Source organism: Platichthys flesus, chromosome 12, assembly GCF_949316205.1.
Source record: "Platichthys flesus chromosome 12, fPlaFle2.1, whole genome shotgun sequence".
In the NCBI taxonomy this organism is placed as follows: Eukaryota; Metazoa; Chordata; class Actinopteri; order Pleuronectiformes; family Pleuronectidae; genus Platichthys; species Platichthys flesus.
Window position 1 is genome coordinate 9,367,820 of NC_084956.1, and position 25,239 is coordinate 9,393,058.

A 25,239-nucleotide genomic window follows, 5' to 3' on the forward strand; every position below is an offset into this window, starting at 1 on the left:
GGAGCAGTACCACCTGAGATCAATGGAGGGCAGCCTACCAGATAAAGCGACATGACCTTAATACATGAGGAGTAAATTTCACCATATTGAACACGTTTTAAGAAGAAACTCTGTGAGTTGGTGAGGTGATCCACCGTCATTCCCAAAGCAGTCGATGTTTGCCTCCTTTTCAAACTCCTCCATCGTCGCCATGTTTGTTGTTGTCAGAAACTCTCGTCTCTGTGCCACCCTCTAGTGGTGGTATTGCTTAACAACTATGTCAACGTAAAGGACCTAATGTAAATATGTGGATTATGGTGCATATTGTTTGAGATGGACGCATCTCATTTCATATGTGAAGGCAGCTTAAAATAACACAACAAAATCTAAAATTTTAATCTGTCAATATGTGACCTAATTTCTTGAAAAGTACCTAAATAAATTATTAAAATAGTTGCAGTTCCGAGCCATAATCAGTCTTTAATCCAAACTTTAATTTCTTAGGTTTATTAATGGAAGGAGTGACTGACTGGCCTTCCTTTAGTTTCTTTGGAGGGAGTGTCCATTTAAAAGTCACTGTTTGGCTTCATAGGCATTTGATGTGTATTTCTGTTCACTAACAAGTCTTTAATCAAATGTTCTGTATGTCTTTTGCTTTGAGTACCACAACTCCTTCAACTACATTTGATATGGTATTCTGAATTGACAGGCTTGGTGGTCCAACGTCATGCCTCTATTGACAAGGGATTAGCATTTAGCTGAGTTTCTGCAATTCAGGATAACAGTGGAAGGCAGTATTATAAATGGGAAGAGGAGCAGCGCAAACAAAAAAAGAACACAGCTAGAAAAAACAACCCTTGTTGCTGCAGTGTAATTTAGGACACAACACTATGAATGCCCTGTAAGTAGGTCGTTATGTAATACAGGTTAGGGTGTTTTCCAGTGTGCTCATGCAAGAATGTGCGTGTTTGGTTATTTTGGGAGGACACATGCTTCTGCGTGTCCATCGTTCCCATGAAAGTGTGAATGAGCCCATTAAATGGCAGTTATGGATCACAATGGGCTGTTCCAGGTGCGAGTGCTCCACCGCACAGGACATTCGCCCAAGTCCAGCCCGATTGTGAGTCACTCTCGCTACCATTAGGCCATCCACTCTGTTCTGTGTGTCTGGGTTCCCCCGAAAACATCAGAGGAAGTCAGCCCTGTCACTTTCAATGATGAGGGAAGCATCCCCGAGCACCAGGGCCTCGGAGACACACTCCCAGTAATGGGAAGACGGGGAGGAGGGGGGTGGAGTGGCAGGCAGAGGGAGAGATAGGAAGAGTTGAAAAAGAAGGGGCAGGGGTTGGTGGAGCTGATGAAGAAAATGGGGGGAAAGAGAGAAGAGAGGGAGATAATGGATTCGTGAGTTGGAGATACACAGACTTACCGAGCCAGCTTCTGTTTAAGTAGACGGAGACAAACACAGGAGGAACAGTGAAGAAGTCGACCACGGAGTTGACCTCCAGCCAGAACCACAGCTTGTCGTTGGCCGCTATGAACTGTCGAGAAGGAGAATAAATATTCAGAGTGACAACTGGATTTCGGTTTCACACAAAGAGACGCCAGCGCAGACCACCAGTCAAAGTGCACGCTGCCTCTTCCCCTGGCATCGCTGACACACTGTAAAGAATGACAAGGGCCTCACTCCACACTTGCTGAGTCAAACGAACAAACGTCTGGTTGTGTTGTGTAAGCAGCTTATGACTTTATTTGTTATGTGCTCATTCATTTGGGATGTCGGGGTTTTGCGTTGGAACGCTGCTCTGGCAACTGTATCACAACAGTGTCACTTCAGACTGACGGCTGCGGTAACACAAGTTAAAGTGTCTTTGTGAGTAAGCAGAGTTGGTCGCCTCGTTAAAATACAGTCAAATTATTTTTTTCTCAAAGTTTGAAAAGGTATATTCTTCATTATGTGAAGTACAAGAAAACATCCAGAGATATTTTAAAACAAGTGACAGATTTGACTCTTTCATATGATGCTCAGATTGCTGCGTGTGTGCTGTTTGCATTCAGGTCTGTAACTTTGTGCAGTAAACAGTATCCGTGATTGAATGAGTGTGCATGCGCATGCTCCAGCTTACCCGTAGGCCAAAGTAGAGGAGGAAGAAGACGTTAAAGGTCATATCGACCTGTAGCGTGAAGTCTTTGTAGAAGTTCTGGCAGGATTCTATAGGACTGGAGAGCAGAGACACAGAGAGAGAGAGAGAGAGAGAGAGAGAGAGAACACAACATTATTAAAAGGTTAAATATCCATGAACTGAGTTGTACTAACATGATGATAAACTCACATATTAACAAAACTGGGAACTGTGCGTGTAATGAATGTGATTTTTTTTTGTATTTCAGTATTTTCATATTGTACACATTTTAATAACTGCTTTACTTTTATTTTGATAGATTACATTTTTTAACATTTGGCTCTTGCTCCTGACTTTAACTTTCTCCTTTTGTGACGTACTATAATTTGCTGTTCTTTGTTATGCATCAAACACCTGAGAGAAAGTTCAGTGTGGAAAACCTACATGGCAACAAATATGATTCTGATTTTAATTTTGAGTATGTCTCGCTAATACAGGTGACATCTGTAGTCGCTGTATTAAAAATAATATTTTTTAATATGTTAAATATTAGCAAAACATTAGAGGAGAGATCTGTATACCCGTTACAGAAAAACCTATCAATTTCTATGATTTCCATGATTAAATAGGATTAAAAACAGTGATACTTAATTTGAATTAATCGTAACATTTAAGGATTTCATAAGGAGCACCCTGCGATTGCTCTTGTGAAATCTAGGGGGTGACAAACCTAGCTGTGCAGTCAGTCACGTGATGAAACGGCTGCATCATAAACAGAAACTGTTTTTTAAGAGCAGCTGCTTTGATGTGACAGTAAATTCAGTTTCTGTCAAACACAAACATTCCAACCGATTTTTTTCTCCCATGAAAGAAAACAGACTTTATAGCTATCTCCATTTAATGTGTTTTTTTTAAAGCATCACCTCAGACGATGACAAATGAGCCGTCAATGATCTGGATGATCCATCTTCATGTTTCCCCTGTGATGATTAACCATTAGCTTGTGAGTGGTTTCATGAAAAGCAATAAGAGGCTGCGCTTCCACCTCATTCTTCTTATGGTAACGGGCCTATAGCGTTCTGCTCTCAAGTAATGAAGAAATCCCACAGCGGGGGGGGGGGGTAGAAAAAACCATGAATATGCAATATGGTTTGACTGGCTATAGGCGACCTGTGGGAATGTATGGGATGGCAAGGGAACACACACGGGGCTATTAAAAGAGTACACAGTTTCCCATACATTCAAATTAACCATGAGGGTATACGTTTGTATGCACGGAGCCCATAGGGGTATGGCGGGAGATCCAGAGTTTGGTGCATAATGACAACCTCCAGAGGTAGAGAGAGCAGCGAGGCTTAATCATCTTCCAGTTAACATCAAACATTCTGATCCATTATAATGGATGACCGCGTACGGACGTGCCAGGCGAGACGTATCGCTCCGAGAGGATGATCCAGCTTCTAATTCATGAGTGTGATATCTGTCTGGAGCAAAGCCTCGGGATTGATGTGATCTTTAGGATGATGTAAAATCCGATGTCCGGGATAATTAGAATGAATCTGTTTATAAAGCCATTGTTTAAAAAAAAAAAAAAGGTTGTGGTATTTGGTTTCGAAGGCATCTTCAGAGTTTGGACACAGTTTAATTCGCTCGTGAGCCCGTTGGTAGAGAAAACATTGATCCTGCCAACATACTCAATTATTTACTCGCCACCAGTGTCTACACGTGAGTCTCCAGGCATCAAACTAAACAAGCATGCTAAAACAAACCTGTCATGAATCATACATTCAGCCTATACACACACACATCACACAAACACAGCATTGCTTGAGTGACTTAATGTCCTCTTTTTCTTAATATAGTCTCCAGGCATCTCATATACACACACACACATCTACACACAGTCCTCACTCACTCCCCCGGCCTGATTTGAAAGTACAACCTCGTCTAACCCTTAGAGATCTGTGGGCAAGAGTGGGCACATACACATAATACAAATTCACTTACATGCATATATGAGTGTATATACAAACACACAGATGGCCCACACTGAAGACACCATTTGGAGTGGACACTGTGAAGATTCCCCTCGGGCCGAGCTCTGGCCTAATTTGGAATAATTGCTCATATACAGTCATGGGACCCAAAGCATCTTTAATAACGGCCAGCATGGCGGCACACAGCAAAGGCTTTTAATTGGTCCTTTTTGTAGTTGTTATTTTATAGTAAAGCTTATCATTAGCTGAAGTAGTGGGAGGATACATTAAGCAGACCTCCAGTTGTGAAGCTCAGGAGCACAACGGTAAATAGAGATCAGCAGTACAGGAAGGGAGAGGTTCCCCAAGTCTATGAATGTGGAGCTTTTAAAACTAAATACAAATGATGACTTGGATTCTAAAAAGTTGAACAAATAACAGTCATTGACAGTTATTCAACATATGGAATGCATGATGCTCTAATACTTATTAAACACAACTCTACAGAAAGAAAACTAAATAGTTGGGGCAAGAAACCAAATGTGTGTGTAGATTCATGACTCATCACCTACACACAGACTGCTTAATGGTGAGTCATCATTTTTCCTACAGTTCCCTTATGAAACACCATTTAAATTCACTGGATCCAGATTTTTATTTGGATCTGCACCATGCTGCACACACTCATAAATATTAGTCCTTTTTTACAGCCCAAAATACTGCTGGTTTGGTTCACTCTCCATCATCAACTGTGGTTCTAACCACAGGAAGCAACTTTTGTCAGTTAAAAAAGCTCCATAAGAATAAGATTAATACAACACACCTACAACAACAACTATGGCCTATATGAGTTAGCCCCAGTGTCCATGGGCTCCTATTGGATGATTCTGCAGCACACGTCCAGAGCCGGCATCAGTGTGACTTCAATAAGTGATGTGACCAACGTCGATGTGTGGCACAGCCCAGATTTGAGTCTGATCTCAGAGTGCACTCATCAACTAACTGGTCAAACTAAGCATTATAATCTCGTGTTATTTTAGGGATCAAGAAATAGACATGAGGTCATGGTTAAAAAACTGTTTGTTCTTGTGCCACAACAAAGGGAACTGATATGAAAAGGAAATACCAAGATGCATTAAACATGTGTGTTAGGTCATATCCAAGTGCACCGGTAACACTATACCCTTTAAACCAAGTAGCAAGGGGTGAACAACTACAGCTTAGTCTTACAAATGTGAGGCAGTTACAGCACTGCAGGGCCATTGTATTAGATGTCATCACAGTGTACAGGTGTTTCAATGTCACTTTAAACACCAGTGTCCTGCAGAAAATAGATCTGACCACCACAATTCTCCTTGAGCCCCGGCACAGCCTGGGGTAACTCCAGGCTTCCTTATGGGGAAGAGGAGAGAGGTGAGAACAAAAAGAGAGAGACACAGATAGAGGCTGTACGAGGGGAAGGGAGGAAGGAGGACATGACAAGTAAAAAAGGAAAGGATAAAGCTCCCAGGGGAACGGGAGACAATTTGTCTATATACACTTAGTAAACTGTATATGGGGCACAATGTTTTTGTTTCAGGCAACTTATAGATTGCCAACAGATTCACGATCTTCTGTGACAAACTTTACTCTTCACATGTGAATGCTTGCATCGCAATAATCCTTCTTTGACCCAATTCTAAGGTTACATGTAACAAGATGCTTTTACTTTGTTACTGTATATTATTTATGTATTGGTACTTTATTTAAGTAGGTTTATTCAGAAAATTAGGGAATAATATACATTCAGGAAGTACTTTTACTTTTAATACTAGTATATTTTAAAGCAAGTACATGATTACTTTAACTCATTTGGTTGCTGATTTATTATCTGCTTCTTTTAATAATTTATTGTTTATCTGTTTTATTGATTTATTGAGGATCTGGCATTTGCACTTTTGTGAAGCAAAACACTTTGGTTTTGAAAGTACTTTTTTAAGTACTGTCCATATAGTTGTACTTTTACTTCAGTAACCTCGCACCACCAAACACACATGGGCACCCTCGTAGTCTGACACACACACAAGAGAACAGGGACTGCCTGCAGGAAGGCTGCAGAGCACGTGCAATTTTTCGGGACATAAAATGTTTCCCACACGTTGACCTTGTCTGATGAGGAACTCTGCCTCCGGACCAAACGGGCAGAGAAGGTAAAACTCATTTGTTTACAAGGGCAGAGGAGCATGTTGGTGATGATGCGCTAAAAATAGTCCTCAACACCTTCAGTCAGTCGGCTGGAGCCAGCCCTTGATTAGCCTGCACATGACCTTGGCTGTAGCTGCAGGAGCAACAGAAAGGTTGCCCTCTGAGCAAACAAGAGCAACAACACACACACACACACACACACACACACACACACACACACACTTACTCACTGCTGCCAGCTTGACTGATGCTCACAACACACAAAATCTGACTCATTCCTCCCATCTCACAAATGTCTTGTTACTCGAGTAAACCCATAAGCATCTTGCAGATTCATCGTCTCATTTGTCAGTGCACAAGTCGGCTGCATACCCCCCCCAAACAGAAAGGCATGGGTGCATTTAGAAAGTGATGTGAGCTAAATCACTGAGTATCTGGCTTAAATGCAGTATTTCCCCTGAGGGTAGAGCATGTACGTGCAAGGGACACAGCAGGGTGGGGGTGGGGGGGGGGGGGGGGGGGGCTGAAAGAAGGCCAGGTTGGTACTTCAATGATTGATTTAGGTCAAGGCACCATTACTAAAATAAGAAAAACTTCAGCACCTACAAGGGCCACGGACAAGTACAACCCCCCAGGGAGCCTAAAAATAGACAGTTCCAATTTTTCATTTGAATGCAAATGACGTGCATCTTGCTTCAAGCTTCTCCTCCACAAAGGATGTTATTCATTTTTGAGTAGTTTGTGAGTGAAAATAGAACATCACTAACAGGAACCAAAACTTTATAACCTATTACGTTGTATGATTCAGTAAAAATGTAAATAGGAGTTTAGATCTAAGATGAGCAAAGAAAACAACAACTAAAGAGTGATATATTTGCACGAGAGAAATGTTGCGCTCGTTTTGGGTTCATTTAATCCGGAGCCGGTAGTTTCAGTAGAACAGCTACACACACATTTCATGGCTCCGCTCTTCAACCCAAACCAATTAGGAGATAAAAGCTTCGGCCATATGCAAAAAGAGAAAAGTCCTTATCAGCACGACAATTAACTTTGTTGAGAGAATGAAGTTGGTACAGCCAGTTTTATTTCTTCTAATTTCCGGAACTTTCAAAGCTAAATTGGCAAAGAATCCCATCAATAAAGTACATTTATCATGTAATAATCGCCTCATAGAGGCAAATAAATGTTTCCCTTAGGACCTAGATACATATTCCTTAATTCTGGAGAAATTTTTTTGAATTATAATTCTTATCTAAATATAAAAATAATGGTTTGATTTTCAAGCCGGCCTCAGAGTTAATCACAGCACTAAGACAGTGAAAAAGTGAATTATTTGAAACATGAAAGCACTAGGGCAATAATCAATTTCCAGTTTGAGGATGTTGTCGACCTATTAATCTTGATTAATGTGTCACCACACCGAGGAGGTTATGTTTCCTTATATCATCGTCTGTTTGCGTGTCTGATAAATTGGCAGGATTACGCAAACACTACTGAGCCGTTTGTACTTTTTGTGGAAGGATGTTGTATCGGTCTCAGAAGAACCAATCAAACATCGGTGCTGATAAGGATCCAAGGGTGGATTCAGGAATATACCTTTTTACTTTCTTGGAAATTGTGAGATATTTTAGACATTTTCATTGATATCCCAAAGAATAATTCATTGATATTGATGAAAAACATTTAGGCACGTTTTAAATATATCTTAAAGGTGCAATTTGGTGTAGATCTAAATAAAAATCCACATCTAGTGAATTTAAATGTGGTTTCATTGGGGACTGTTGAACCTTGGCTGAGGTATATATTCTACTGAGCGTCTCAAATGGTTTGAAAGCAGTTATTTGAGTTATTTATTTCAGTCTGCCTCAAACCAGCATCCAATGGGGTTCACGTGTGGAGTCAACTCAAACTCAACTAATCACAGGATCGTGTGATGGAGGATATGTGATTTTAGTTGCTTTGAAATCAAATCCTTAAACAACATTCAATTCAAACGCATAACCATTAGTAATCGTGCATGATCCATGTGCTGAATACTGATCATGGGAACTGCTAATGATTTAATTTGCCATCCGTGTAATCATGTAAAATTCTGAATTGGTCACATGCTGGAAGAATTTGTTTAAAACGACACCGTGGCTACAAATTCCATAAAGATCATGAAGGCACTTTAATCATTAGAATATGTCTCCGGGATTTATTAAGTGAACTGAGTGTTGTGAGTGTGGCTCATGCTGAGCTCATGCGGTGGTCTAAAAATAGCCCTTCCGCTTGGCATTGTGGGATATGAGGCAAGTGCCACAGCAAATGGCCTTTTTATCACCATGGTGACTTTGATAAACAGAAAGGACGGAGAGGACAATAAAATATATATATATCAGATTGGCAAATTATCCGTCCAGTAATTTATTTCATTAAACTTCAATCAGTGCTTCAGGCGGCGAATCTGCGTTTACCAGAAAACAGCCGGGGGGGGGGGGGGACGACACTTTCCTCTCATGATACAGGTTCCACCATCGCACTAATGCACAGCGTTGACACATGTGGGCCGCGCACGACTCCAGTGCTCATGCTCGGAAACCAAAAGCAATTAACAAGCCTAATTTTCCTATGTCTAAAGGGAGAGGCTTTGTGTTTGTACAGCTCGTTCTCTATGCATGTGATGTTGACATTTCATATTCTCCCTTTCGCAGCGCAAACGTTGATAAGTCACTCATTTAGAGAAAGAACGTCTCGGCGAGAGAATGAGTGTAGTCTCTAGTTGGATGTATTTTTTTTTTTTTTTGATTAGGGATTGAGTCATTTCTTACTGCCAGACTTTGTGGATTTAAATCCGAAGCCTCTCGGGAATGGTGTCAACTGCAAATTAAGTTTTCTAAAGGTTACATGGACATCCAGGCCTCGCAGTATTATCTACACCCGAGGAAGGAGACATCCTCATATGGCCTACACAGAGTCTGCCAAGCTTGTCTCACAGCTAATATTTCTCACCTTACCCCATTAATTAGTCATTAAGGCCTTTTTCTTTTTTTCAGTACTGGCAGCGATCACACACTAATGATAGAGTTACACACACAGGCCGCTGCGTGAGGTCACTGAAGCTGCTGTCTGACATGCACTGAACTATTGACATTTTCCTGAGATTTTCTGTAGGGGGGAACACGGGTCACTTGCATCCTGACATTTAGAGTAACTTTTCCTGCCACCCCCCTCGTAAAATGTGCAGTGAATTTCCCAAAAAATTCCATTGTGGAGTAAGGCAGGAAAATTACAAGCAAGCGAGGGAGTCGCAACTGGAAAAAACTAAAACAAGACAAATATCGAATGAGGAGAGAGAGGTGACATACACGTAGAAGCGCAGACAGAGCTATCAACTTGGAAAACGATTTACGTGATTTCCGCAGCTGAATTTATGACCCGTCTCCTGAAAGCTACGACTGAATCTTCTGGTCGTGTCTGTTGTAAATGCATCTCACACGGACAATTCTCCTACTTCTTCATCTTCATATGTCAAAGGTGAACTCGTAAGACAGAAGCCTCATTGGGCGCGTGTCTGCTCAGCCTCTGTGTGCCTCTGCCAGTAAACGTGACCATGCAAGTGTGCGTGCGCTTGTGATCGTCTGCGTGTGTGACAGGGAGGGCTGGAGAGAGGAGGGAAATAGACACAGAAGTGGAGCAGGAACAAGGGCATCCCTTCAGGAGCGGCCTGCAGAGACTGTGTCCTACATTCCCTCTTTATTTGTTTCATGGGGGAGCACAGAGGAGGAAGAAGACGGGATGAAGGATGAGGGATGAGCCAAGGTATTAAAGCAGATTCCGATGTGGGCGGGAGAGGATGCAGTAGCCTCTCATTTGAAAGTATCACCAAAATAGCATCAGTTTGGCAAGTGATGCAGAAGAACAGAAAGGGCGGGGCTTCATTGTGCATTCTTTTGTTTTACGCAGAGCTGTGATAAACAGCCACAAACAGGTGGCCCGGTCATTCTCAGTGAAGATACATATCCATTCAACAAAAAAAGGAAAGGAAATGTCAGAGATTAGCAACGACTCCTCGGTTGCCAAATCAATGACTGGTATGCACTCAACTGGGAGGCCATCCAATTATAAAATCCTTCCTCTCAAACTCGGTGTACCTGCTTCCACGGAAAGCACCGCTGTGTGTTTTTTCTGAGAATCTTTGCTGCAGGATACTGAGCAACAGGGCTCCTGCCAGGAAAGACCCACTTGCAGGAAGCTGGAAACGAAACAGCTCCTTGGAGACTGGTGCCTGGCTGCCACAATGGTATGCTTCTCCCGCATTTGTTCCCAGTGTGCCTTTATACGCGGGTGTGTGTCTGTGTCCTCTCCCCGAGGGACTACCCTGTTTCATTGGAGTAGACATAAAAAGCCTTTGTGCAGAACCACCTTCCTGATGTCCGTCCAACATCCACTTATTCCTGTATCTTTTCCCCGGTTACCACGGGAACTGAAACCCTAATCCATCCCATTACTGTTGCTTTTTCCACAGACGATTTCAGAATGATGTTCACTTCATCTTATGGTCAACACGGCCGATTGGAGGAGAAGGGGATGAAACAAACCATTAAGCCAGAGTAGCTCACCAGTCTGCACCACGAGACGCTCAGTATTTGGTAGAGAGTAAGAACCACCGTAAAAATGGTGACCTATAAATCTGTGCTCACTCATTTCCTAAGTCATTAACATTTAGCGGTAAGAAAGGTAGATGGAAGGTCATCTGTAGAGCGGGTTTAGCATTTGAGTAGGGGGCTGTAAGTCGGGACATTAACTCTGATAGTGTACGCACATAGCAGGTGATAACTCCAGAACAAGCATGTTCCACTTTGTTTTATTTTGTGCTTGCTCATTCACTGAGAGACATGGACGGGACACGCTAACAGTAACAAGCGGACCAATCCTGGCTGCCGGCTTCTGCATCAACCCGACACAAGAGGTCCCAGCTGCTGCACTGGAAACAGGGCTAGAACACAAGCCTGGTCAAAGCACCCACAGCCAAACCTGCTCCGGGTCGATCAGTAGTCCCCCTGAGTGAAGTGACAAGCTCGGGCTAATCAGGATGATGAGGGTGGAGAGAGCCTTACAGCTTAAGGGGAGCACAGAGAGATCAGGGCAATGCCTCGGGGAGAACGACTCCAATTGAAATGCACTCAGAGTGAACTGGAACGTGCATGAGAAAATGTAGAAAGGCAACAGTGAGAGAAAAGTACACATTTATAAGAAAACCAAACAAAATGTGTACTTTTCTCTCAATTAATTCAATTTCGATTTTTTGATATTCCTACAAGCCTTTTAATAATTTGTGGATTATTGATCATTAAGACGGCCAATGGTTGATAGGAGAAATAACTTTACATCCGTATTTATCATTTATACACTTTTATAACAAGGAACTTCATCTAGTGACTAATATTCTAAAACTAAAAATGGGCCCTAGGCAGACAGGGACACAAAGAGGGAGCAGCATAGGGATGTACAGAGAGATAGAGATGTGGAGGAGGAGGTGAAGGTTTTTATCCTGAGGTACAAATGGGTGACAGGATTCGTGCCAGGAATAATTTCCCGATGCAGCTAAAGATAAGACTGTTACAAGTGTGAATGCACTTTAGATCGACTTCTCTTAAGAGTTCTCTTGGTTTTGGATTCTTGGTTCCCTCAGGGACATATTTTCACAGATATTGTATTATAATGAAAACAAACTTCAGGAAGCTAGCTGTTACTTAAATAGAATGTTCTGCACAACAGTCAATACAGGGCAATATCTTATAGTAATATGGTGAATGGATTATGGTTCCTTTGCAATCAACATCCCATATTAGGCACTACAGTAAATATATGTGCGTTTATTTTGGGCACTCACTGGTGCATGAAATAAAGTGCAGTCAAAGTCACGGAGTTAGGAAACTATAAATCCCCTCTTTTGTTTCAATTTGGAATCTGTGTACTCTGAACCATGGTACTCCAAACATAATGAATGACTGAACACTAACTATATTTCTAGCGGCGCCGTCAGCAAACATTCGGTATAAAGCAGTAATTTATTGTTGCCTGGTGTGTTAACTCCCCCCCCCCCCCCCCCCCCCCCCCCAAGTTGGGCCAGAAAACAGAAGCATTTAACCCAAAGAACACAGATTTGTGAAAAGAAAATGTTATGTGTATTTTTAATGAGACACGTCAATTTGATTTGTAGGGAATAAAGAGATGTTGATTAGGACTGAACTCGCTGGAGACCTTTTCAATGTCACGCTATTAAATAAGCTGAATACATTTGAAATAGATTAGCTGCTGTTGTTGGACGCTGTTTATTGCCTCCACCAAGGAGGTTATGTTTTCGTCTGTATTTGTGTTTGTTTGTCTGATAGTTGGGATTTCATAAAAACTACTCTACACAGTATAATGAAAGTTAATCGAAGGATGCAGCATTGGTCAGGGAAGAACCATGTGGGTCTGAGTCAGGGGCTGGATGCAACTTTTTTATTTCCACTTTCTTTAACACTTTGAGATTGGGCATTGATTTGCACAAATATCCGGGGGAATAATTCATGGGTCTGAAAAAAGTCAGGCGTACTAATATCTAGTATTTGGGGAGTCTAGACTCCCCCTACACTGTGCAGTTTAGTGCAGCTTGATTGCATTTAAGGAGACCTGAAATGGGCCTTGACGGAGGTTTGTGTTCTACTGAGTGCCATTGTAGTTTTATATTAATCGGGTTGGCCTGCTGATCAAGTTAAAGTTATTGCAGATCTTATTTCAAGGCGTCGCTTACAGAACCATTAGAACATTTCCACAGGTGAAGAGCAAAAAGCAGTGTAACATGCAAAATGTTCAATGATATGAATTTATATACACTTGTGTGATTAACACTAACTGGGACGCTACAAATGCAACAGGGTGCTAAAAGCCGTTGGTTACCTTCGTGACATATTGGAGGTTTAATTTAAATTTCGTAGCTGTTGCCTTCACCCAACCAGTACTCTGTGATAATTCAGAGTCAGTATTGATTGTCGACGTGACCTGTGGTGGAGGAGGTTGCTTAGCATCCATAGTCACCGTCGGGTTGTATAAGAAGATTATACACTTTTGAAGCTAATGAGTCTAATCTGTTTACCCGTAAGAAACTCACAAGACTTCAAAACATTAAAAAAAAGTAACTGCAGCAGCTGTCGGAGATGTGCCAGGCCTGCAATCTGTCTCTGGGCGACTGCCAGTGAGGGATACGCATAAACTCACAATACACACTCTCATTCGCTCACACACTGAGCAAGCTCCCCAACACATCCAGTATATCCCTGCCTCTGTTACCATGGAAACTGACAGGCCTCCCATTGACAAATCCTCACGTACAGATGTGTGCGCCTGTAGGTGTGTGTTTGCATGTGCGTGTGCTTGAGTGTGTGTGTGTGTATCATCACAGCTAGTGAGAGCTTGTGGGGGTGTGAATATGAACATTTGCATTTCAGAGATTGCAGTGTGTGGAGATGAGTAAGGAGCATGTGCACCTGTCATTCACACACTGCATGTAGGTCAGTGTAGATGCACACAACAACGAGTAGCAAACTTCTCTAGATGTTTGTCCCATCAGTTATATTGCCACGATAGCATGTGTGAAGTGTCAGCTGTAATTTCACAAGATGTCGTGAATCTGATACTTACTCTGAAGAGTCTATGAAGTATATTCCAAGGGCCCCAATGCTGAGTGCAAAGACCAACACCACCTGAGGAGAGAGAGAGAGAGAAGAGGGATTACTTCAATGCATCGAGCAGCAAAAGGTCTCTAAATTGTGTAGTAAACAAAGTGCTGCATTAAGTCGGGGTGGACACAATAGGCAGAAACAGTAGTTACTGGGTCTGTAATTAAGCAGCCCTGCCTCCTGTGGGTTGTAAAATGGTGGAGGTTTTTTAAAAAGCACTGAATAATGAATGCTCCCCCACGTTTTAAGCAACGGTAGCCTATTGAATACAGGCAGTGTGTAGTGAAGCCAGCACAATCACCGGGACACATTTGTAAAGCTCAACCGTACAAAGGAGCAGATACAATGTGTGTCGGGGGTGTTGAGAGGAAATGCTTAGCGAGATCCACGGTTATCAAGTGTTGACATGAACTCCTCAACTATGCTGAGTCCATGTTTGCATTGTGTGAGATAGTGACCGCTGCTGGACTGGGGTCTGGATAATGTTCAAGTGACAGCACATGACTCGTGAGGTAAGGGAAGGTAAAGCAAGCTGCAGTTCACAAAGCAGAGGGCCCCGGAAATCTTAACACGTTACTTATCCCTGTAGAGTGGGTTATAGACACGGTTTCATTTGCATAAATTATTTAAACATCAATTCAATGCCTGATTACATGACATAATGTGAAACTCAACATTCTTCAACAATAGCTCAACAAAATTTCAAACTATACAGCAACTAGTCGGCAGTAACAGAATGTATTAATTCTATATAAAGTAATATTTTACAGAACATTAACAGTTTACAGAATGAGTTGCATGTAGCATAAGCTGAAGTACAGTAGAAATAGTATTGTATAGACAAATATCATATAGTTTAGTATAACACATAGTAGAGCATATAAGTATAGTGTAATATACTATAAAATAATGTAGTGAAGCCTAGCGTAGCGTAGAGTAGCAGAGTACATTATAGTTTACTATATTTTAGTGTCGTATACTACAGTAGGTCTATACTACAGACTCTATAGTATAGTATAACATCTACATATCATTGTTTGGGCAGTAGAGTGCTGTATAGAATACACAATAATAAAAAACTGCTGTTTATGTAGAAATACAAGAACTTTGAAATTAATCGTGACATGAGTTTCCTCTTGTTCTAGACTGCAGGGGGAAAGTGCAGCATGTGCCACAATGGTAACCTCCAGGAAACTGCACTGTTAGCTGAAGTTCATGTCACCATCATCATCATCATCATCACCACCCCTGTCATCACAATCATCCTCATCTTCACAACAGCTGACCAGCGCGTTGATACATAATAGTTCCTCCCCCGCGCTCCTCTCTCCCATTCAGCCATCGCACAATAGGAGCCCACCGTCCCTGCTGATTGTGACATTCATTATTGATGATGGGAGCTTGATTACTTTCATGTGATGGTCCTTTGGATTGATCCGACGCATTGTGGCTGAGGTATAAAGTAAACAGCCCCATCCTGCTGCATTTTTAATGGTTTGCAGCCTGCATGAAGGACGATGGTAACTGGTCTGGTGTGATGGTTCAGCGTCATCTTAGACTGGAATAACCTTCCAAGGCAAAGTCATCAGTGATGCTCCACACAAAGGGAGAGGGGCGGAGCTCAAGCAGAGACTTCGATAACATCAGACCTTTTGAATGAGAGGTAGTTCACGGGTCTGATTAAGAAAGGGAGTATTTGTCTGGAGGACATTATCTGAACCCAACACTGCCCTGTTGTCTAGATGGAAATCTAAATATCCAATGTGTCTCAGAAGATCTATATACTTATAGTGAGTTGGTATTTCGCAGGTGGAAGGTGAACACCAAAGCTAAGCTGCGTGAAAACACATAATAAGCAATAGCAGTTGAACGATAAAGGTCAACTCCAGCAACTGCAAATGTTTACAAGTTGTATTAAGCATCATCTGCAGTGGTTCAGTGACCCCTGGGGTTGTAAACTAAAAGTTTGAAGAAGCCAACTCCTCCGCATGAAATAAAATAAATATATATTATGGCTCCGTCTCATCTTTTCTTGATACTTAATTTGAGTCTGAAAATAGTCTAGCTCTAACCTCTCACCCAGTGTCCAATCGCTGGAATGCTAGAGTTTTCAACATAGACTGTAAAGATGGACGACATCACAGCTTTCCAAAAGTGAAGCTAGGTCATAAACCCTGTCTCCTCCATGTTAGTAGAGAGGACATGGACCAAAGTACACGTCCCATATTATTTTTCAAAGATGGTTTCTGTCATTGTAGTCTAAGCTTATCTCACTGATGTTTGTGGGATAAGAGTGTGTTAATTTTTCCAGCAAGTCTGATTTTAATTAGTTATTTGATTAAAAAAAAGGGGGAGGGGGAAATTACACGATTGACAGCTGAGACTGACTCGTGATTGGTCCAGCACGTGTATCGGCAGGATCTTGATACTGCGGATCCGCTCTGGCTCCAGATTACGTCAAAGGCGCAAAATGGCAGCTTCTGTATCTTGGATTTTTTTTTTGCTTGATTTAAAAAGGAGGTGTCCTCTATCTTTCTTTACAGTTTTGGTTTTCAATACAACCATATTCCTGCTTGTGTTCATCCAAATTCATACGTAGAGTAGATATAGGTGCATATATTCTGAATTTTCCTCGTAGCTACTTTGTTTTTTTATACCATTCGTGAAGGAGCAGAGTCATGGAGGCTTAGAGCGAGAGAGAGAGAGAAGAAGAGAGGACTGGAGAAGAGGGAAAAGGGACTGGGCAGGGGTTGTTTGCTGAAACGTCGAGCAGTGAACAGTAAACACCCAGCGATGAGCGAGAGGAGATAAGAGGCGTCATCATCTTAAACTGACCCACTTATTCAGCTGTGAAAGCCAGTCCACCCCCCCCCCCCCATCCTTTCACCCTCCATCACAAACACAGTCTCTCTTTTTTACTCTCTCCCCACAATTCACTTAAGACAACCAACCGAGCAACCGCCACTGCAAATCAGGAGCAGGGCAATAATGGTGGGGGAGACCTACAGGAATGGAAATGGCTGAGGGGCATCCCCTCTGCTTACGAACCAAAGTGAGAATTTGAAAAACCATGAACGTGGCAGCAGAAGAGGGTAATGCTAAGAATAGCTGTTGCTGCATAATGGCTGTGAATGACTTTATGAGGCCGTTCGAGTGAGTCACGTTTGTTTGCAACGAAGGAATACGCTGGCGTCATGTCTGCATTCGGACGTGATGTCTATGTTTTCTCTTTAAACGCCGTGTAGGTTTTCAACGCCGTATCCCTTTCTATATTTAAAGTGCAAAGCTTAATCCGTCAGATGTTTTGCAAGGTGCACTTCAGGGACACAGGACTGGACTGGTAGTGTTAAAGAGGGCAGCGACAAAATCATGTGTGTGTTTGTGTACGTGTACTTAAGGTGCACGCAGGTTTCGGGTTCCAGCACTTCAAGCAGGCTAAAGATGGCAGCGCTCACATGACACCATTAGAATTGTAAACACGTATAATAACACCAACATCCATAAACACACGTGCGAGACTGACGCTCTCGGTGTATTTGGCAGTCTGGAGAATTTCAGGGGCTCGTCACGGCTCGCCTGTTGAAGTGCCCTTAAACCGAGCCAAAATTTCACACACAACTTCATCCTCCGACCGGGATCCTGTCGGGTGACTTACTCCTTCCCTTAAGTGCAGGCCTACCTTACGACAGGGGGAGAGCAGAGTCTCACAGGCAGGTGATGCAGGCTGACAATGTGCTGAATAATCACTTCACATTAAGGCCAACTGCACCGGGTCAAGAGAGAAGCACCTCAGAGGCTTCAGTCACATTCACATTTCAGTCCCAAGTAATAAAGATGGAGAAGAGACTTTCAATCCTCTGTGAAGAGACAATTGAACATGCACCACACTTCAGAGATGGATTAAAATTTGCATCTATGTATCCGTAACATAACATCTCGATATGTTATATCATAAGTAAATACTTTTCATGGGGAGACATTTGAGAAAGCCGTTTAGAGATGATAACCAGATGGAAATATCTTGTGTTTGTTTTCAGTAAGTAAAATAGCGTGCACCGAAAACTCATTTGTGGCCTCACCTTGAGACGATCGGTTTCAAAGTCAGAGATAATAAGGTATAGCTGGAGGTAGAAATGTTCCAATATGCTGAAATGCTGGGTCGGGTGTCAGCGAGTATGCAGTATCTTTGTAGCTTTTCATAAATGAAAGTGCAATTTTCCTTTTGCAGAAAGTAAAAGCACAGCAGTTGCCAATAAAGTCTGATATGAAATGTCAAGGTTGGAATATCTCTATTGACTAGTATCCACGGTATGCCACATCTTTCAGGGTGCAATAGGTTTATGCTCCATTTTTGAGTATTTTCTTACTTCCCATGCAAACAACATCTAAGATAAAGAGGGTAGTACTTTTTGTACCAGCATTGCACCAGTACATGGAAGAGGGTTTATTATATTGTTATAATAAAATCTAAAGCTCGGGGCTAATAGGGCCAACCATTTGGGAGCTGATCTTCAAGCTGTTGTTCCAGAGCTTCTAGAGGTTGACACTGAAACCAGTAACACAAATATCCTTGTGGGTTGGATAGACAAGTGAGAGATGGCAGAAAATACAAATGCTAATATTCCTGTTTTTTTTTTTCTTCTTATTAATACTTTCGATGAATCCTAATGGGTTCCCCAAGAATACAAGATGGGGAATCCTCAGTGAGGAAGTCGGAGATTGGCCGCCAGCACCGTGTGGCATCAGGATAAGCTTGTTCATTAATCCGGCCTGGCTCGCCCCGTCAGCCAGAAAGAGGAGCTCCAAAATGTCCGATTGATGCCTCGGCCACAGAGGATTTCAGAGGTCCCAAGCCAAGGCACGCTCAGGCCAAACCAGTGTGCTGCTTCTGCCTTGCTCTGGCCTGAATCCCTGCACGTATACAGTACATCTGTCTTTTAAAGCAGGTTTCAAAGCGATGAGAAAAGCTGCAGACAGTAAATATCTATTCACATTCGAGGCGGATTTTCCCGGAATAATTCACATGTCAGTGAAACAGGAGACAGATGAGACTCTTGATCGTTCCCCCTCGCTCATCAAATTGTCACAATGTTTTCACAAAACATTTCTATCCTTTCCGAGTGTTTGCTTTCATGACAGAAAGACTCAGACACGGGTCGAGCGTCAGTGCAGATTTAGTCACAAAGGGAAGCAGAGCAAACGTCTCCGCACGAGGTGAAGAGAGTGAGCTTCTAACCGAGGGAACGTCAACAAATGAAATCTCCATTAAATCAGCAGACATCCTGAACTCTCAAATCCCTCGCCCTCAAACTGCAGGGGCTCTAACCTACACAGGTGTGTACTGTAGGTATTATCTGACGTTCTGTCAGAAAAAAACTCTCTCTGTATTCCACTCACACTCTTCAGAACTCAGCCTGGACTACACCAACTCCCACTGGGTGACTGACAGCTGTAACTCAAGCATAGCAATTCATGCCAGGGATTTCAAAAACACAAAACATGGTCAGCTGAAGGGAATTAAATGATGGTTGATTATTAAAGGAACCAGATATATTATTTTGTATTCAGAATATAAACATTAGACAAACAAGTAGCAAGCAGTACATACCGTGTATATGTGTACTAATTTGCCCAGATACACATAAAGGAAGACAATATATTTATAAGTCAGAATTTAATTGGCAGCCCACAATGAAATCCCCATTAGTTTTTTACCTTTAACAGGTTTAAGCTATGGGACCTATTTAACAAAAATAACCAACAGAATACAATGAGGTTGTTTGTTTGTTTAACAGCAGAACCGGGAACATTATAACAAACAATTTTATAATTTATAAGAGGAGCAAAGGTAGAGAACAAGCGGTAAGTTGTGTGCTGCTGTGTTTATGAGTTGTTTTTAATGTGGTTTTAGTGAAGTTTGCTGCGGGAGAGAAACCGAGGGAGCACTGAGATAAGTACCACACCACTCTTCTCCTGTAATGAAATGTCTGCAGGCACCGCTGTAGCAGTAAAAGCCGGGCACATACATTTCATCTGCCTGCTGTATTTCTCTCCAGTATCTGCTAAACAACAGAAGGTAATTGAGTTTTGATATCTGATTTGTCTGGTGAGAGTGGAGGAGGGAAAATACCACAGGTTCCAAATGATGCACATTGCAACACCCGTCCTTCCCCCCACCCCCCATAAATTCCATTACCCAGCCCTCCCACAGCCCTGCTTCTTTTGTGTTACCATCCAAGGTCAGGCAGTGACCGTCTCTGGGGCGCGGAGCAGGTAAATAGAGGAATCTTGAGAAGGACACCAACCTGTCCTTCAAAATTCATTTTTATCACTCATGCAGGAGTCCACACACATAACAGGACCATTGATTTCTGTTAAACATGAAGTTAGAGTGTATGCTTTCTCAACAAATATGAATGTATATAACCTTTATCTAAAATAGATGGAAAGGTCTAGCAATTCAAAATGTGAATGCAATGTTTTACCCCATTTAGTCACAGAGAAGCAATTTGATGTATAGATGACTATAAAAATAAACTGTATGGGTCTGGAAAAGTGCAAATGCCTTGGATCAAGCTAGTGACACATTTATGCATTTTGTTTTTCTCTGCAGAAGATGGCGTGAAACGTTTCATTTCTCTGAATCAGACGTTGCGTAACTTTGGGAATTTGCCTGATTTTGACGCATGAAAATACAAACGTGGTGTGAAATGTAACACTTTCAGAGCGCTGACTCCAATTAAAATGAACTTTGGCATTGTCACAAGAGCAGGTGCAAGCCAGTGACAAGCCACAACAAGCCAGCCCTAGATTTCTGTGACAGTCTGAGATAGTGGGCTAGCTTGCATGATTTGTATATAACCCACAACAAATTAACCTGATTGTAGTTGTTAAAAAACAACTGTAAATGTATTATTTCATGTTGGACTAGAATAAAACTCACTGAAATCTGTCCCCTACATATTATTTTATGAAGATCCATTTATTATTCCTTTCTCCAAATTTGCCCCAAAATGTAATGGGTCCTGTCTTGGTCCATGTCTGATCTCTCCCCCAAGTGTTGTGAGAATGTGCTCAGTAGTTTTTGTGTAATCCTGCTGCCAAAGAAACAAACCAACCAACAAACCCATAAACAGAAAACATAACCTCCTTGGTGTAGGTAATAAATCAATGGAAAACCGTAAATAAACAGACAGTCCCCTGCAATGTATTTTGTTTATCACCGAGAGGGAAATGCAATGTCGTATATCATAATGCAACCACTGCACCCATAGACCTCGCTCCATTTAACCTTAATGGCCTTTATGAGACAGAGGCGCCCTTACTGTTGTACCCAGGAAACAGGAACTGATTGACGAGGGACATTGTGGGGAGGGGGTCGCGATGAAGGACGGCCTCTCAGGTCTGACAGAAAGATGGCTCTTATTATGAGTATCTGTCAGGGGGAGATAAAGAAGAGGCCCGTGGGGATCTGATACAGACGACCGGGACAACCTGTCTGAAAAATATCCTCTAAAAGTTTTTCTATGACATGATTATTCGTGAAAAGACGATTTTTTTTTTTGCTCTGTGAGAGATCTGTCACAGCCAGTTTAAACCACGCCAACAAAGACGGAGTGTGTGGGAGAGAAGGGCAGGTCTCTCTTCCCTCTGCAGCCCCCTGTGTCTGATGGCAGCCTTCCCTACACACCTACTCTGTGACTGTGACCTTGAGAGCTGACTAGGAGGACAAAAGGGATGCGGAGAAAGAGGAGATGGAAAGACGGAGGTGATGATGACGGGAGACGGAGGGGTGAGAGAATATTAGAGATGGCCCCTCCCTGTGGGACGTGAGGGGCGTTAAGAGGTTGCAGGAAATGGCTTGTGGCAGAGACAGAATGAGAGCGAGAGAGGGAGAGAGGGAGAGGGAGAGGGAGAGGGAGAGGGAGAGGGAGAGGGAGAGAGAGAGAGAGAGAGAGAGAGAGAGAGAGAGAGAGAGAGAGAGAGAGAGAGAGAGAGAGCAGCTGAAGAGACGGATGGAGAATATTAGAGCATGTCCTCCAAGGCACAGCAAGAGCTTAAATGCCACAGCGTGTGTGCGTCTGTGCACGTGACTTCTTCACGTCTTAGCGCGTGAGTGCATGGATTCCATGTGTGTATGTCTTCAACTTCTCCATGTGTTCAACCTTTACGTGTGTGTGTGCGTGTGTGTGTGTGTGTTTTCCTGTGCAAGTTTGTCCATCAGACAGCAAAGAGGATCCCCATTGGGATTATGCCAGTGCAGACAGGTTGAGAGGTTGCATGTGACCAGCCTGCAAAGAACCACTGACAGCGATAGAGGGCTAAAAACATTCTTCGGTCCGACCATCTTATGCATTCTCCGCCCAACATCCACCACATGGGCTTACAAATGGTTCCTATTGAAAACCACAGCCTATGTGCAGAATATCAAAAGGGACGTGTTAGAAAGCAGCTGCCGCCACACAGGGCTACCATAATGTCCATTATGCATACGCACTGTAGCTTGAGCGCAACATTATCTCTAGTGCAATGGGGCTGCTCAGGTGTAAAGGCGATGCAAAACCAAAGTCGTCAATTAGCCACGCATAACAGATTTCAAGTGGGAGTTCAGCGGAGGCGCTCTGTGACGTAACACCACAGGCTCGGGGTAAATTCGGGCTTTTCACCGCTTCATATCGCAGGTCAACAAACTCGTCCCAGAGCCGGAGGCCATCTAGAATCACCAAGTGTCAGAATGTTCCCCACACAAGTGAGCCAGAGCCTGGGGCATCGCGGGAGGAGCATGACAAGGTAGGGTATCCAGCACACAGGCTCAGTTTGAGGCTGTACTGCTGAAGGAAAGTCAATGTTGCTCTTTTAATGTTTGCAGCCAGGGACGTCTAATTATCCGGTGAACACTTCCACTGACAAAGGAATTAGATGAGTGGAAACAGCCGTCATGCAGTAAAATATAGTATGATCATGATAATTAGGAAGCAAGGAAGTGAATTTTGTTGCTGAAATACCTGATTGGATATTACAGCACTGCTATGCAAGTTATTAACATTAACGAACAAATAAATTCCAGCAGAGAAATTCAGTAATTGGAGTTTCTCCATTAACTTCTCATTAGATCTGTTAACCTGGTGCCGACCATCAGGCATGCTGTCAAGGTGTTTCCAGCTCTCTAACGCACAGTTGCAGTTCCTGTTAGGGTCAATAATTATGAGCCAGGTTGATCCGTCTTACTCAGAAATGATCAAACAGAAACACAACACCGTTGCTTCGTTATTTTCCAGCTGAGCAAAGTGTTATTACTTGTGAGGTGAAGTCTTTTTATAGCGCCCTCTGCTCCAGTTTGCCAGTAGTGTTTCTATTTCCAGATGGAAGCAGAGACTTTGCAGATCAAGTCATAAAGTAATTTACATATTATTTTTGCAGCACTTCGAATTCAAGTGAAAGGAGAAGGCTCCATTTCTTGTGACTCTGAATCTTTTTTTGGGGGGAAATCTTTAACAGCAAAGCAGACAGCAGAAGCTGTGGTTGTCAGATTTGTCACAGACACTCTGCTTATAATATGGAAACAGGGATTTCAAAACTCTGCTAAATGTAGCACGTCCTCGTCTTTCAAACATTTCATTGTCAGATGTGATATAGTCGGAGGACTTTGAGTGATCCTGCGAGATGCTTCTGCTTCTTTTCCTTCTTCTGTTGTGTCCCAGCTTCATAAAATTGATCCGAAAGTCCCAACGATCCAAAGCAACTGGACAGAGACACTTCCTTTTGGTCGCAAGCACCTTTCTGTTATTCTGGTTAAAACTAAACGGAAGGTCTGGACCAAACAAGGCAGGTGAGAAATAAAACAATTTCTGACTTGATGATAGAGTATTAAACATAAAAACGTAAGAAGATTTTAGTCATATGTTTAAGCGGTTATCTATGAATACAGTGTTATAAATGAGGCCCCGGATTCTGGTAATTCATACACACAAAGTCACCACAGATTGAATCCCATAAGCTTCCCTTATTAGTATCTTACTAAGCATTTAAAAAGAATAAAGTTATACCCCAAAAGACAAAATGCTAAAAAGGTTTTAAAGAAGCAAACTGGTGATCTGAAATAATAGGGTTATTTTGAATTTCCTAGTCATATCCTATGAAAGTCATAATCAAGTAAATGTACTGATGATTAATAAACACTAATTCTGCTCAATCTTTCAATTTACTGGATTTGTAAAAACATTTGTCAAATGCATTTTCTTCTTTGATTTTTTAGGAACGTGACAGTGCCATACATCGACCTATTGCCACTTTGACATTTACATCACCTCTACAGTTTCCCATCAGAGCAATGAGAAATGACCCCCCTCTGGCTACAGGAGCAAAATGAGAAGAAATGAAAGTCTGCTTCATGAATACTAAAAGGGCATCTTTAAGTGGCTTCTCCTCCATGTGGTCTGCAGGTCATGATGCATTCAGGTCACCACACTGCTACTGGGACTGGTGCACCGGTTAATGCCGCACAATCCCATTAGTGTATGTTCCTTTAATCTTGGCATAAATCAGCCCTGTCAGTGTTGATCATGTCAAAACTCTATCACACCGACGCCTTTATTATTACAATGCCTCGCAGAGTAATCACTATGTCCGATGCATTTTGCCCGAATCAGCAGAACCTTTCATCCTGCCCCCAAAAACCGTCACTCCGCATTTGTCTGCCAGGGGGAACCGCCACATCCGGCCAAACGAGGAATCACAAACTTCAAGTTTCTTTCTCGATGAAGCGAATAGATCAACCTTCGTCTTGACTGTTAAAAACCACAAAGCTGCGTCACATCCTGTTTATCGCTTTCCTTTTTTTCTGTCACGACTAGGTCTCATCTCAGAGGAGACGCGGCGATGCCATGATCTTTATCTAATTAAATCAAGGTTTCGTTTAATTTCCTGAAAGTTAATGAGGAGTTTATCATCCATGTCAGAGCCCAGTTTTTCACTCGCTAGCAATGCAGCAGGTCCTGATAAGGTAGCGCGGGCGCTTGCAGCAAGGTGACAGAGGATACACAGAAGTATGAGGCCTATTAGTATTCTGTGTTTGTTGGCAGGCTATTTGTAAAGTGGGGGAGCGGCGGCATCTCAGCCTATCCCTCCCCCCGTTTGCTCTCTGCCACATTAGATCAAGCCACACACACACACACATACAGATGTCTGGCTCTGTCAATACGGAAGGGGGGGGGGGGGGGGGGGGGGGGGGGCCTTGAACCTGCCATGAACGACCTTAAAACATCTTTGAAA

General features: G+C 42.5%; 1 protein-coding gene across 6 annotated transcripts in view; it reads right to left on the bottom strand.

The window, feature by feature from the left end:
* kcnma1a (potassium large conductance calcium-activated channel, subfamily M, alpha member 1a) overlaps positions 1-25,239 on the bottom strand; it is a 132,870-nt gene that overhangs the window by 60,021 nt on the left and 47,610 nt on the right. For all 6 annotated transcript variants that reach the window (XM_062400895.1, XM_062400900.1, XM_062400901.1 and 3 more), the window contains exons 3-5: positions 13,931-13,992; positions 2,106-2,199; positions 1,409-1,520 (exon numbers count right to left, since the gene is read on the bottom strand). In XM_062400895.1, the coding sequence (XP_062256879.1) occupies positions 1,409-1,520; positions 2,106-2,199; positions 13,931-13,992 (268 nt within the window). The remainder of the gene's footprint in view (positions 1-1,408; positions 1,521-2,105; positions 2,200-13,930; positions 13,993-25,239) is intronic.